General features: G+C 52.1%; 2 protein-coding genes across 2 annotated transcripts in view; one reads left to right on the top strand and one right to left on the bottom strand.

The window, feature by feature from the left end:
• Positions 1 to 13,135, bottom strand: part of LOC142588512 (uncharacterized) — a 122,852-nt gene extending 109,717 nt beyond the window's left edge. Inside the window, exon 1 of the mRNA XM_075700323.1 lies at positions 13,013 to 13,135. The gene's annotated coding sequence lies outside the window, so the exon portion shown is untranslated. The remainder of the gene's footprint in view (positions 1 to 13,012) is intronic.
• A 504-nt stretch (positions 13,136 to 13,639) lies between these two features.
• GEFmeso (Guanine nucleotide exchange factor in mesoderm) overlaps positions 13,640 to 15,011 on the top strand; it is a 204,301-nt gene continuing 202,929 nt past the window's right edge. Inside the window, exon 1 of the mRNA XM_075700746.1 lies at positions 13,640 to 14,562. Within this exon, the coding sequence (XP_075556861.1) occupies positions 14,502 to 14,562 (61 nt within the window). The 5' untranslated portion in view covers positions 13,640 to 14,501. The remainder of the gene's footprint in view (positions 14,563 to 15,011) is intronic.

Genomic DNA, 15,011 nt, shown 5'->3' with positions numbered 1-15,011 from the left:
CTTAACGCCTGCTTCACCTCCGCCGGGATCGGCCCGGTGTTTCACGATCTTCGGGATCGGCCCACGTATGGGGATTGCTTAACGCCTGCTTCACCTCCGCCGGGGTCGGCCCGGTGTTTCACGATCTTCGGGATCGGCCCACGTATGGGGATTGCTTAACGCCTGCTTCACCTCCGCCGGGATCGGCCCGGTGTTTCACGATCTTCGGGATCGGCCCACGTATGGGGATTGCTTAACGCCTGCTTCACCTCCGCCGGGGTCGGCCTGGTGTTGCACGATCTTCGGGATCGGCCTACGTATGGGGATTGCTTAACGCCTGCTTCACCTCCGCCGGGATCGGCCCGGTGTTTCACGATCTTCGGGATCGGCCCACGTATGGGGATTGCTTAACGCCTGCTTCACCTCCGCCGGGGTCGGCCTGGTGTTGCACGATCTTCGGGATCGGCCTACGTATGGGGATTGCTTAACCCCTGCTTCACCTCCGCCGGGATCGGCCCGGTGTTTCACGATCTTCGGGATCGGCCCACGTATGGGGATCGCTTAACGCCTGCTTCACCTCTGCCGGGGTCGGCCCGGTATTGCACGATCTTCGGGATCGGCCCACGTATGGGGATTGCTTAACGCCTGCTTCACCTCCGCCGGGGTCCGCCTGGTGTTGCACGATCTTCGGGATCGGCCTACGTATGGGTATTGCTTAACGCCTACTTCACCTTTGCCGCGGGTTGGCCCGGCATTCCACCACTGTCGCGATCGGCCCACGTATGGGAAGTGCTTTACGCCTGCTTCACATCCGCCGGGGGTCGGCCCGATATTGCCCTATCTTCGAAATCGGCAGCCACGGGAGGCCTTGCCTGTGCAGCCGAAAAGTCCCAATTGCTTCTCGTGCACAGGCGGCGCCGCAGAACCGACGGATCCCCTAATATCTCCCTGTTTTTACATGGCAGCCCCATCCCTCAGGCAGCTAGACTCCGTATCTTGGGCCTCCACATTCAGTCTGATGGCAAAGCCTCGCACACTAGGCACCTTTTGGGTCAGCAGATAGCACAAGTCACGCATGATAAACCGCATTACTAATCGTAGAAGAGGCCTTCGCGAGAAAGACGTCCTCCACATAGTACAAGCTCTGATAATCAGCCGGCTTACCTATCACCTCCCCTACCGTATCTCACCCTCATTCAAACTCAGAAGATGGACACTCTTCTGCGGAAGGCAGTGAAAGCGGCCCTTGGGCTGCCTCCACGTGCTTCCACACAACGGCTTCTTCAGCTTGGTATCCACAACACCGTAGGCGAGCTTGTCGAGGCTCATCGCAACGGTCAGCCCCAACGTCTCAGACGCAGCCGTCAGGTCTGCGCTAACTCTCTCGCCTTGGCTACCCTGTCCCTGAGACATACACACACCTCCCACAATATCGCCTCGCTTCTGCTCTTCGCGCTAGCATAGAAGTAGCTCCGATTCCCCGCTTTGTGTATCCCGAGCGACACGCTGGCCGTAAACGCGCCCGAACTCAGGCCCTGGCGCGCATTTTTGGAGACGGCACCACGAGGACACCGGTTTTGCACACTGACGCGGCCCGCTACCCAGGGAGGCGGGCCATGTGTTTAGCTTTTACTGACAACACAGACGCGCTTATGGCGTGTAGCACAGTTCTCACAACGTACAGCTGCCCAGCAGAGGAAGGAGCTATCGCCCTGTCCATTGTCCACGCCTCAAACCTTCCCGCACCTGACACACCCGTCACCCTAGTGACGGAATCGTAGGCTGCCTGCCGGCCCTTCGCGCAAGGACTTTTGACTGCACACACACATCGAATTCTGTCCTCTGTCACCCCTCCCGCGTTACGCAGGGTGCGTATCGTCTGGACTCCTGGACACGCCTCTCTCCATGGTAATGAACGCGTTAATGCGGTATCCCGAGGTCTGATTGGCCGGGCACCACCAGAAGAGCTGTCCAACCCAGACGAAGCACCGCCAGAGCCCCTACACTACACCGAGACGCTCGAGTACTACCGACAAAGCCGCCATACCTGTCCCCCTCTTCACCCTTCGCTTAATAGGCCAGATTCCGCTGTCTGGCGGCAACTGCAGACCAATTCCTTTCCTTGTCTCCCCATGCTACATATCTTTCATCCCACACTATACTTTTCCTATTGTCCCCACTGTGGGGCCAAACCCACGGTGTACCACTCCTCGTGGGAATGCCCTAATCCTTTGGGTGTTCCTCCTGTACCCAACCCTACCCTTTCCTCTCGGGAGTCTGCGCCGCTCAGCACAAGCCGGTAGGAACAGCGACGGCTGATCCAGGGGGCTCGCGAAGTCACACATGGCAATGGAGCCGGGGACTGAGGACCCCACTCATCGAGGAAAGTTTCATACTTGTTTTGCCAAACAAATGTTTATTCTCTCTCGAGATCGGCCTACGTCTGGGGAATGCTTAATTCCTGCTTTGCCGCGGGTGGGCCCGGCATTTCACTATCGTCGGGATCGGCCCACTTGTGGGGAGTGCTTAACGCCTGCTTCGCCCCCGCCGGGGGTCGGCCCGGTGTTGCGATATATCTTCAGGCTGACACGCGGCAGAGGTGAAACACCTTGCTTTTCGTCTGAGAGCTTTGACTATTGTCAGCTTTCGCTGCCCTTCTATCTTCACAGAGTGGAATGGTAGTCAATCTTTTCACTCCTTTCGGAGGGCGGTAGTTATCGACATCTCCTAGGGTGTGAAGGCCAGTTTTCTCATCGATTCGGTGCACGCGCGATTAACTCAAGATGAGTTCAGTTGTCACCATCTATTGCAGCAGGCAGGGCGTATTTTATTGTCTTAATTATATAATTTTATTTTATTTATAATGCCCAACACAATTTTTATGTCACCATCTATTCAACGATCTCGCGCATCGCTGTTGCTTCGTTAGTTCAACCTTTGTTTAGATTGATCCAGGGGCAGGAAAGGGATTCGGTTCGTAGTCAGCCGGTCTGTATGCTCGTGGAACGAGTTGTGGCCGGAGAAAACGCCAGATGCGTCTAAATTTTTCTTTTGCTTCATTATTTCCTCCAGTGACGGCTCGCCGCTACGCTGGCAGACCCTCGGAACCATATACCCGCGAAATGGGTTAGATAAGGTGGAAAATAATGCGAGACTGCGTCCATCATCAGACCCTGCAATAACCGCTAAACCCATGAGCAATATGACTGTCACTCGTTACCTCGTCTGGCTTTTCCCTAATTGTACAGCACTTTTCATGCAAAATTGGCAACTGGACACAGGAGTCGCAAGGAGTTGAGAAATTAAGCGATCTACTGAAGGAGAGAGCCAAGGCAACAGCCAAACAGGAAGGAAAAGCGAAAATTAATCAATTTAACCGTTGTTTTAACCGATGCTGGCTGTGGCCAAGTGGGACAGGACGAACTAAAGTTCGTGAAATGAACGCGCATGCAACTCTGTACGCAATGTAGCTCGCCATGGCAATTCCAGCGGACGAAGGAATATCTGCGGGAAATTTTGCCCTCTTTGGCGGAATCATGCTAACGTGCCATAGCAGGCCGAAACTGATGCGTTTCAGAATCTGCACAATGAACGCCTTGCAGGTCAGCGATTCCTGCTTTTGACAGCGCATATAGTGTATTTGCGGCACGTAGAACGTACGTTATGAATTCATAGTTTGTGTTCAGTAACAAGTTGCTTTTGTGCATATTAAAACACCCCTTGCTTGACTGTTGCTTGTTCCTCGCAGTACTCGCGACAGCACAAAATCTTTTAAGCAGAGCGTGTTCGAGGTTCATGCACACCTGCACAGGTGTACCTCAATACACGTGCTGATAAAGCGTCAAGCAGAATATGTGCATTTTGCTGCCCTCAGCACCGTGCGCCTGCCAGCTGACGCTTCATCCTGGAAGATGGGGAAGAAGCGGCTGCTTTGACTTAAGGAACGAATCCTCCCTACCGCAGGCGTATCTTATATGTGCGCGCGAGAAGCGCAGGGAAGTGAAGGTTAGCAGATGCGCTGCAAGTGTGAGCAAGGCTCCACAGAACGTACGCCTGCGAATACATCAAACGGCTGTTCCATGGTCGCACGTAGGCCGCTTCTACGCGCGTACTGGTTCCGTGAAACTTCACTTACCGTGGTAAGAAGGCACCTCGGACCGCAGTCAATGAATCTAAACGCAGAGTCAGAAATGACATTCTGCCTCCTCGCCGGCGCACTGATCGTAGTGATGCGCGGCCACCCGAATTTTGTTCAATAAAGCACGACGATTCCTCAAGCGAGAATGTTTTTGTGCTCATAAACGCCAAATGGATCGCAAATTGGTCGGTGTGTCGTACGTGTCTTCAGTGCGTTCTTGCAATGCAGTGAGAATGCGTACATTTTTTGCGTATTGCCAGACGTCTGGCTCGCAAGTCCGTCTGAGAGCCTCAGGAAGCACAAGCTGAGAAAAGCAAGTAGAAGCCAGCGATATAAAGGTGACCTTCTTTTAAAAACACGCAAGAATTGAGCAGCGGCTGGTACCTGCGGTTGATGAGAACGGTTCAGTTGGCAAGCCTTATAAGGCATGTTTATTTTAGTAAAAGTCGGTAAAAGCGGCTGATTCGACCTCACTGCCAAATTTGCGAAGTTTATTATGAACTTCTTTCAACACGACTTCGGCAACGGTAATGCAATGAGACATCGCGATTGTTTAGTATTGCTGCGGAGCGCGCGCGTCTGAGCAACCCGGTTGCGCGCAGCGCGGCGTGGTTTCGCAAGAAATGTAAACAAGAGAGGCCAATGTGTCGTTGTCAGGGTCATCCATTGCAACGAGCGTCGAAGTTGGCGTCATAAAATAAAGAACCAGCCTATCGTCGCGCACTTTCCCTTCCGCTAGCCACCATAGTTCTGCTTTCGCGCTGCTGTTGGCTCTGTCTTGGCTCTGTTTCTGGCCGCGCGTTTGTGTTTTGTGCAGAAAAGCCGTAGGGCCGTCTGCGGGGGCCGTTTTACTCATCGACGGCGCAACGTCACTATAATATCATGACGTCAACACTCCTCGATCGGAGGAGTGTTGAACTGCGCTAGAGGTACGCGGACGCTTCAGAACGCATTTTCTCTTAAAGTAAGTAGAGAGTTTTAGTTTAGGGGACGCAATTGCGTTGAGGCCCCTAGCGCTTGGGTGCGTTTGCGTTTGCGTACGCAAGCAGAAACACGCTATAGGTTAGCGGCCCCAAACGCAAGCCGCAATGAGGTCGCATGCGCTCGCAGCGCCATCAACGTCTGATCTTTTCTGCGTTATCATTTTTTAAAACATGAAATCAAGCATATGAAGTAAAGCACTTAAAACAATTCTTATTAAAAGCAGTTAATAGAGAGATTTAGAGTGTCCGGTAGTCGGGTAAACGCAGGCTGGGGCGTTGGGGCGGAGCCATGAACGGGAGCGGTCTGCATGGTGCAGCCACCTGGTGGCGCAAAGCTCAAATAGACAAAAACAGCTAATATTGCAGTAACCAAGTGTATTTTACTTTGCTGCGGATATAAATTTTTGGCAGCAACACAATTACGCCAGTGCCGAAAATTTACACCAGCAGCGAACTAGAATAGACTTGGTTGCAGCAATATTAGCTGCTTTTGGTCTGTTTGAGCTTTGCGCCGCCAGGTGGATGCACCATGCAGGCGCTCCCGTTTATGGCTCCGCCCCAACGCCCCAACTGCGTTTATCCGAATACCGGAGACGCTAAATCTCTCTAATATATATATATATATATAAACTACGTCTGTCGACGCTTTCCAAAAGATTTATTAGATTATCTACCCGCTAGCTACTCGTAAGTTCTCCGACACCGCGAGAGTCACGTAGGTAACGTGACCACTTAGGGGCAGCGATGTTTTCGGCCGGCCAGACAACCCAAGTAGGGTGGCTAACCCAAGGACGCAAGTAGACGTAGCGGTCTGCGCATGCGCAGTACCGTCGCCCCTAGTTCTTGCGTACGCAAGCCGCTTGCGTCCCCTAAACTAAAACTCTCTAGTCTCTTCTTCGCATGAAACAAGCGTTTCGAGGTTTCTGGGATGGTATTTCAAGAGTCCACGTTGACTTAATATTAACCTTTAGTGTCCCTTTAAGTCGCCGACTTCTTTCTACACAACATTTCCATACGCCATGGCGCTCCGCGCGTTCTCCTCAGCGACCGCGGCAGAGTGTTATCCTCTCTTCTATCCTTACCGAAGTTCTGCGCGCCTCAAACACAATTCACAGGACGACTTCCACTTACCATCTGCAGACCAACGGCTTGATGGAGCGTTCTTGTCGTACCCTCTCCGACATAATTGCGATGTACATCCGCCCCGATTACACGAACTGGGATGCAATCCTGCCATTCGTGACATTCGCCTATAACACGGCTACGCAACGTATACCACCGGCATTTCACCATTTTTCCTCGTCTGTACTGGCCGTTCACCAAGTTTCGTTCTTGATGTATCGTTCCTTTCGACCCCTGTACCCCCCGCAGCTCCTTTCTCCGGAACAGTTTCTGACTTTCAACTTCATCATCTCCACATATCATCATCAATTGTACATCTTCATTTGTATAATCAACACCAGCAGCACAGCTCGATCCTCGTTGTAGTAGCAGGAGCTCGGCTGGAATATAGCGGTTCCTTACAATACAATTTATGGGGGATTTAAGGAAAAAGTTGCTCACAGCCACTTGACGGGCCTTAAAACCCAGTCTGAGGGCAGCAGTGGCAGGCCTAGGCACTGATTCAGGATAGACAAAACAAACAATACATTAAAGTAGGACACAGTGTTGGCTTCAGCTTGTGTCAGAAAAGAAGAAAGAAAATTTCAATATTCTAAAAACACCACAAAAGACCAAGGCGATGAGCACAACGAGAAGGTGAAAGCGGGAGCCAACGTTTCGACAAACGGACTTGTCTTTTTCCAAGGCGACATATGCTTTCCTCGCCGCAGTACAACGAGACGTTCATTTGAGGGATCGCCAGGTCTTTGTACGCAGGCGCGAGTAAGAGCGGGCGCGAGAGAGAAAACCTGGGGGCTTTTGCTCCTTGAATATATGACTCTGCCTAGGCACTTCGGAGGAGGTTTTTTACCGTGCGTTGTATTCGTTTGTCCCTACACATGCCGGAATTGCGGGGTGCGGTCGGGTTTGTTTACGCTGTTACGTTTCGCCTCCGACGTGCGGTATAGACGAGAAAACCATGGCCAGGCGGCGCTACTGCGCTTCCTGACATAAAACCCCTTGATAATTTGAAAGTAGCGACACTCTCCTCCTCACGGCGCTTTCCTTCTCGATTCTCCTCGCCCGCCGGCTGCACACGGCGCGCTTTTCCTCCTGGGCTCCCGCGGACGGGCCGCAGGATTCTATGGAGGCGTGTTACTTTGGGCCAGTTGCGCGCCCCAGTGGGTTTGAAAATTTTGAGAAATGCTAATAACAGCATCGATAATGCTGGAGGCAACGTTTACGAGGACGTTGGTTTTTTCTTAAAGCCGTATGAACGGGTTATACCGATGTAAAGGGTGCTTTGAAGCGAGTTCTGTACTCCAGACAATTTTTCTGCCACATGATCACATGCTTTACTTCGTGCGTCTGATCTAGTATTGCTTGTGACACATCCCTTTGTGTGTGGCTTATTAAGTGAAAGCCTTAACCTCAGTTTCAAGGTCCCGTTGCGAGCTACAGAAAATATCACATGACCGAAGGAAGGCGGGAAGCGAACCAAAGCATGTGCAGCCGCGTATAAGAGATGATTAATGATTAGCAAAATAATGATTGATTAGTGATTGGATTAAGATGAATTCGGGTGCATTAAGGTGGATCAAAGTCGATGATGGTGCATTAGGGTGAATGAAGGTGAGTTCAGGTGCATAAAGGAAGACTGGGTTGGACTAAGGTCGATGAAGGTGGATTAGGGTGGATGAAGGTGCGTTGAGGTGCATTAAGGACGATTAAAGTGGATTAGGGTGGATTAAAGTACATGCAGAAAGATAAATGTGGATTAAGAAGGATTAAGGTGCATTAAGGAGGTGAATTAAAGTGAATGAAGGAGGATTAGGGTGGATTATGGTGGACTAAGGTAGATGAATGTGGATTCGGGTCGATTAAGGTGACTTAAGGACGGTTATAGCGGATTATGGTAGCTTAAAGTGAATGAGGGAGCATTAGGGTTGATTAAGGAGGATTAAAGTGCATAAAGGAGGCTTAGAGTAGATTAAGATAGATGAAGTTTGATTAGTGTGCACTAAGGAGGTATCTCATGGATTATCTTTCGACGGCGGAAGATCGCCTGCTTGCGCAACAACGATGCAAAGATTGCCGTGCGGTTTCAAGAAGGTTGCCGACGCCGACAGCTTCTTTTTTCGTGGCGGCAACCTCACGATAGGGGAGCGTCTGCTTCCGAACGTGTACGGCGTTGAACAAATTGTGGACGGTGATGTGAGAGTGAAAGCCAAGTGCGTGTCACAGGTGTCCGACAAGATCGTATACGACGTCGTGTTAGAGGTACGCACCATGTTCAGAAATTTAGCCACTTTTATTTCAATTACAACATAAGTCACAGTGGCAGCAGGAACACTTGTTGTCATACTACTCGATGACTGCAGATCCATTGGGCTGCTTCTTGACGGTTCCGTCACTTCACAAAGGCATGTTCTGGAGTCGGTTTCACACGTGTCTTGCTGCTGCTCAAGAGCTGTGTCACTGCAGTACGAAAGCACATGTCCCGGTGGCGCTGACTGCTGAGAAGACTGTTGTGATTGCCATTGGTCTGTTTGGCGCCGCTTCCATCTGCATCGCATATAAATGAAACAGTATGTGTGCCTATTTGTTGTGGGTATTAAATTACTCACAATAATATGTTTGCAAAGGTAACGTTCCTGTGATTGTGTGCATATATTATTCTACAAGTGTGGTACCACTACAAGTTATGATACTTGCACACTTAGATACTTAGAAAGCATGGGCAAACAACAAACATAACGCGCACGTCTCGAGCGGCTGCTTTCCGATCAGCCGCTTCCCGACGCACACGACGACCGCGGCTTGCATTAAATACGGTCTGCTACCACACAAAAGTGGCGCGCGGCCCCTTTCGTTACCTGCACAACTAGTAATTTAAGTTGCAGCGTTTGGAAAAGGGAAATAATTCTCTTGAGCTCGTCCATGCCGATCGCGAGGGAAGACACAGTGCAATCAAATAAATTCGGGGGTTCTAAGTGCCAAAACCACGAAATCATTATGAGGCCCGCTGTAATGGGGAGTCTCAGGAATAATTTTAACCTCTGGGGGTTCATTAACGTGCACAAAAATCAAAGCACACGGTAACAAGGGTGTTCTTGCATTTTGCCCCTATCGAAATGCGGCCGCCGTGGCTGGGAATCGAGCACGCGTCGTAGAGCTTAGCGGCGCAACACGCATGCATTTACCGCTAACAAAAGGCGGATGCCACCACAATTCAACAACGCGACACGACTAAACAAACGGCCGTGCACTAAAATCAGGCATATGACTATTCCGCTTTCAAGATATTACACGCGAATGCGAAAGTATGAGACTTACTTGACTCGGCGCACTGCAGTTATCCATGCTTGTCGTCTGTCCTTCTCGTACCACTTCCCCGGAAATCTGTAGAACTTCACGGGCGGCGTACGACCTTTCGTGTTTTCGAGGCTGCTGTGGCAATCAACAACACATCAGTATTGCGTGCCACCTTTCCTGGCTGATGAGGTCGCACTCGGCATCGCAAAAACCACGCGCACGAGCGCTCCCGCCGTACAGAACACGGGCGCGTGCTAGCGCAGCGACGACCCTCGAAACTTCCATCGGTCCGCTAGGGGAGCATTCGGCGCTGGTGCCGCGCGGGCAAACTTTAGGTTGCCTCGTCTATTGGCCTCGAGCTCCACCACTGGAAAAGCTGGCGCCACCGTCGGCGTGACGTGCTAGGAGGGATCACGTGGACATAGCGGCCGCGTCGGCTGCTTCGGGAGCGCCGAAGCGAGCTGAAAACGAGTTTGAATTCCCTCGTACGCTGCGGTCCTCATTTAGTGGCGAAATTTTTCCGCTTCGAGTGTCTCCTTTACAACGCTTGAAAGCACTACAACAGGTAGTGGCTGCCTTTGAAGGCGCGCAACATGGTAGGCTACTGCTCGGTGCCGCAATGCCGGACGCACGTAACGGAGGCCGGTGTCAGCCTTATTCACACGTAGCCGCAGGACAAGAAGCTGCGTGAAGCTTGGCTCGCGAAACATAAAACCGGCAAACAGTCATCAGCTACAACTCGGGTATGCAGCAAGCACAGACGCGAGGAAAATTTCTGCTACGGCGCCCGGTCTGCGATGTTCTGAAGACGCGCACTGAGACGCTCGCCCGAGTCTGCTGCACGACTAATGTCATGACGGTTTGGTCTATCAACTTGTCGATGCTACAGATACTGGCAAGTTCAGTGTAGTGGAAAGGCAGCGGTAAGAAGCACATTTTAAAAAGCATGGCATATGGTTATATTTGTGTTATGAATTAATGCACTGGATTACAATAAGGAGCAGCGGGAAATTGCACGCTGAGAACACCGATAAATATACAGTGCGACACAACTCGAGAAATAATAGAAAGGTCAAAGAATTTAGAAGAAAAAAAGATTGAATCGTCGCGCCGGCACATCATAGACCCTGTAGGCGTCGAAGTCTCTACAATGAAATTATTTTTGTACAGCTCTGATAGCTCCCATGCAACAATGGTTGCTTGTATACTGTCATATGCTCATATTCTGCGGCCTAAAGCTCATGGCACGGTGCGAGAACGCGCGCGCGGAGAAAGCGAAACAGTGCGCGGACAAGCATGCAGACGTGCAGTCAGTCGCTGCGAATCTGCGCGATCGCTGAATTGAGGCTTCTTTCTATTACGCTCCATTTAGTTATACAAACACTATAAGAACACATTTCACATAGTTTGCTCTCAGCGTTTACCTACCTTTCACGCAAGAAGCCGGTTCGGGAGACTCCATCGCGGCGACCGCGCGCAGTGGCGTTCACTGTACGTATTCGGTAAAGAAATAGCGTCTGTAAACGATTGTGTGCTTTCAGTGTGCCCAAGGTTATTATTTAGACAGTAAACAACTTCTCTCGTTTCGAAAGTACTTACAGAAATGTCCGGGAGAGCTCGCGCGTGGTGTTTTCAGTGAGCGCTGCCAGCAAAACCTATGAGGAGCGCGCCGCGTGATCCCTCACACTACGCCAGCGAGGCGCTTCCGATAGATGGCGACTCCGTAACTCCTCGCCGCCAATAGCCGGCGCGGATGCAACGGACGCCGGGGCTTCGTTCACAGCGGCGGACATTTTGGCCAGTTCAGCGCTGTCGCAACGCCTCCTGCTAAGCGCTTCCAGGCATGTTTCAATGCCACGTGTCTTCGTGTGTGTGTGTGTGTGTGTGCATGTTGGTGCCCACGCTTGTCAAAGCGCGGCAGCCGGCGAGAGGAGCTCCCCAACTGTGAAGCGAGGAGGTCTGACCGGCGCATGTCACTTCTTGTCACAACATGTCCGTGCGCCGCCGTCACGTGCGCCTCTTCCGAGCCGTTCCTTCTTGCCCTCGACTCCGAGAGTATAAAAGCAGCTGCCCCCGGACGCCAAAAAAGAAGCTTCGACTTATTTAGTCGAGTAACGTGGTCTCCCGTTTCTCCACTTCGGTCGACCTGACCGGCCGCTCTTTTGCTATGCTAGAATAAACAATTTGTTCTGTTAGCAGTCGACTCATCCTTTGCAAGGACCTTCGGATGCTTCCAGCTGTGCCCCAGGCCGCCAGGCCAACGCTACCCTTGGGGCTTGCGACCCATTTGCAAGAACGCTCAGCCGCTGTCTGCCCGCGCAGTGAGGCAGTGGGCACGGACGGCCCATTTGCTGATCCCTGTGTCTAAAGGGGCAATGTTCTGACTGGTGTTGTATAAGTCGCGGGTCGCGTTTTAAAGCGACAGCTTTACTGGCCGCGAACTTGCGATTTCGCCGTAGCCGTGCTCCGAGGCACATGACGTCACAACGCGGATATTTCTCTCTCTCTCTCTCGCTCCCTAGTCACTACTGCGCATGCGCCACTAGTAGCACCGAGCCACAGGTGTTCCGCCGCAGCGCAGCGCCTTTCCGCCGCTTGGTATGACGTCACACCGCGTTCCTCGTCGTAGCGCTCGCCTCCGCTCGCTTCGCCAGCTGCGTCGCATGCCTGATAACATGTCGGAGCATTGAAAAGGAGAGCTCGCGAGCGCCGCAACCACAGTTGAGGCGGCAGTATGGACGGCGACAATTCTGATAAGCAGGAGGGGGCCTGGAATCGACATCGGAACGAGATGAAGAGGAAACAAATCGCCCAGGAAACAGACGACCAGCGCGCCAAACGACTGGCTAAACGCTGCAACATAGCTAGACAACCAGACTAACCTGGACTTGCAATCAAGATTAACCAAGGCTAACCATGCTATGCCTTAGCTTTAATTCGCTACGTATATCCTGGTACAGCCGAGCTAAGCCACCCCCAATTTTTTTCGTCGCGACGATTGGATTTTTTACAAGCGCTGCTTCAAGAGGGCACATATGTGTAACCGGCAAACGGAGGCATCATCAGATTAAAGCAGGCGGCGCAGAATCTTCAGGGCACCCAAGGTGTAGCGGGGGAATCAAAGCTGGAAGCAGGGCTGCCGAGGTCTGCGCGTGCCAGAGGTATTTAAGATCGGCTGTCGCGGACACCTACTGGCACGCATCGGCCTTCGCGGCCCCAACCCACGGACCAGTCTGGGTTCTAGCTTTGATGTCCCCGTTGCCGCTTTGCTGTCCTGGCGGCGCCGCCAATAATGCGAAATAATGACACGTTGTTACGATTAGTAAAACGATTGAATAAATATAATTACGTCCAGCCGCCAACTTGTGACGCTAAGTTCAGCACTGCCGCGCGGCCCAGGCTCTACTAAGGTCGCTACGCTCTCACAGAAATATCTGTTTACAAGGTACATCACCGTAAGGCGCGAGGAAGCTATGATCCGCAACGACTGACTTACCACGAGTGCCGCAGGTGCGAGACAGTCTGTCCGACACAGTGGTTGCTAAATCGTGCGTCAGTGCCCGCTACTTCGCCTATTTTACAGCGCCGGCAGCCAGCGTCCGAGCGTAAACAAGCTCGACCCCACTACTAGGGACAAACACCTACAACAAGGGCTAGGAAACCTTCTCCGAAGTGCCTAGGTAGAGTCATATATTCAAGAAACGAAAGCCCCCAGATCATCCCCAGATTCTCCCTAGCGCCTGCGCACGAACGGCTGGCGGTCCCTCAAATGATCGTCTCGTCGCAGCCCGGTTGCGCGCAGCGCGGCGTGGTTTCTTGAGAAATGTAAACAAGAGAGGAGAACTGGCCCCAGATGATGGTGGAGCAACGCCAACTTCCGGCTTCACGCCAGAGAGAGAGAAGTGGTTCTTGTGGCGAAGGAGAAAATTCTAGCGCTCCAGAGCCCTTGCTCCATGCCCTGCTCAGTTTTTTCCTTCCTCCATGCCTCTCTCCTATCTTTTTCCATAGAGTTTAGAGAAACGTCTAGAGAAACTCTATGCTTTTTCCTTTCTCCATGTTCGCAACCACTGTTCCTCACGCATGCGCAGAAAGAGCGGTTAAATCCAATATCGATGTGCTAGTGTAACATTTAAAAAAAACTCAGCATACAGCCTTAATTCATTGATAAACAATAAGTATTTAAGATTACAGCAAGCATAACTCGTGTAAGTGGTACGTACATACATGCGTAATGCATCACGTCCTCGCTTCGTTTTTGTTTGTGTCTCGTCACCGTTACATTACATTGTCGTCTTGTCGTTCTGGCGGCGGAAGGTGGAAGCTTTAGGTGGCCTTCGCCTCGGGGCCTGACGGGGCGCTCGTGTGCATGGCTGTGTCGCTGTGTGGTCAGCGCAGACGGTAGGAAACTTTTTCGACAAGGCCGCTGGCCAGGCGTCGACGCCGTCCGTGCGTGCGGAATGAACGTTTTCGTGGCTTTTGAGCCTCGTGCGCGCTTTTCGATCACTCCCGCGTTGCTGGCTACGCTCTCGCGTCCCGCACATGGCACAGCTGTGACTGCGGCGGCCGTGGTGTGCGTGCCCCTAAGTTTTGTTCTTCACTTCTTTCTTGTTTTTGTTTCGCACTGATGCACTGGGTGCCTTGCGCAAGAAAGGAGCGCCTTGTTGCTGTTTGCGGTGGGACGAAAGTGCTGCATGTGATGAGGCGCGGCCCGAGCGCTCGCGAGACAGACAGCGCTGTGAAGTTTTTGTTTTCGCATCGGCCAAACCCCTAGTGCGTGTGTGTGTGCGTGCACGCGGGGCCTTTGTGGACCCGTTGAGTGAAGGGGTTTGCAGAGGAGACGTTGTTCCCACACCATTCAACACCGGCGGTCGCGAACGGTGGGGAATGGGGCCGATGGCTTTCTGGTACTCGAAGCTCGCCGTCGAAGACTCTCCCCGATTGACGCAGTGAGCTCCACACAGTTGAAAGAAGGACCCCGTTGGAGCATGGGCCGAGGCGACGCCCGTTCGGACTCGGACGAATCCGTGCAGTGGGAAGAATTTTTCGGTAAGTATGTGCTTTATGATCAACGTCATTGAACTTAGCGCCGTTTCGGCTGCGAAAGTATGCACCTTTCAGAAAAACACGCAAAAGCTTGGTCCCCAAAAGCACTCACGGCCGCACAGAAAGGTTGAGGAGAGCGAAGCCCGACAGCGCCTTGAATTTTGTACTCGAGTGAGTCGTAGACGCTTTCATTTTTCCTCAAAAAAGTCCTTGCGAGCGCTTCACACGAGGCGCGCCTTGCTGGCGCCGGGTGGCTTTTGGAAACGAGTAAGAGCGCTCGCGGCCTTGACATCCGCGTTTTCGAAACCTTTCGTCGCCCCCCAAAGAGAAAAAAAAAAAAAAGGAAAGCGAGTGATACGGGAGAGCGGAACTACGATATTGGATCGGCTCATCCGAGACGACAGAACTGTGCGATTCCGTCAGCTGTCGACAGTTTAGTCGATCTTATAATC

The sequence above is a fragment of the Dermacentor variabilis genome, chromosome 7 (assembly GCF_050947875.1).
Source record: "Dermacentor variabilis isolate Ectoservices chromosome 7, ASM5094787v1, whole genome shotgun sequence".
In the NCBI taxonomy this organism is placed as follows: Eukaryota; Metazoa; Arthropoda; class Arachnida; order Ixodida; family Ixodidae; genus Dermacentor; species Dermacentor variabilis.
Note: the sequence above shows the minus strand (reverse complement) of the source record. Positions and strands in the feature narration are given on the sequence as shown.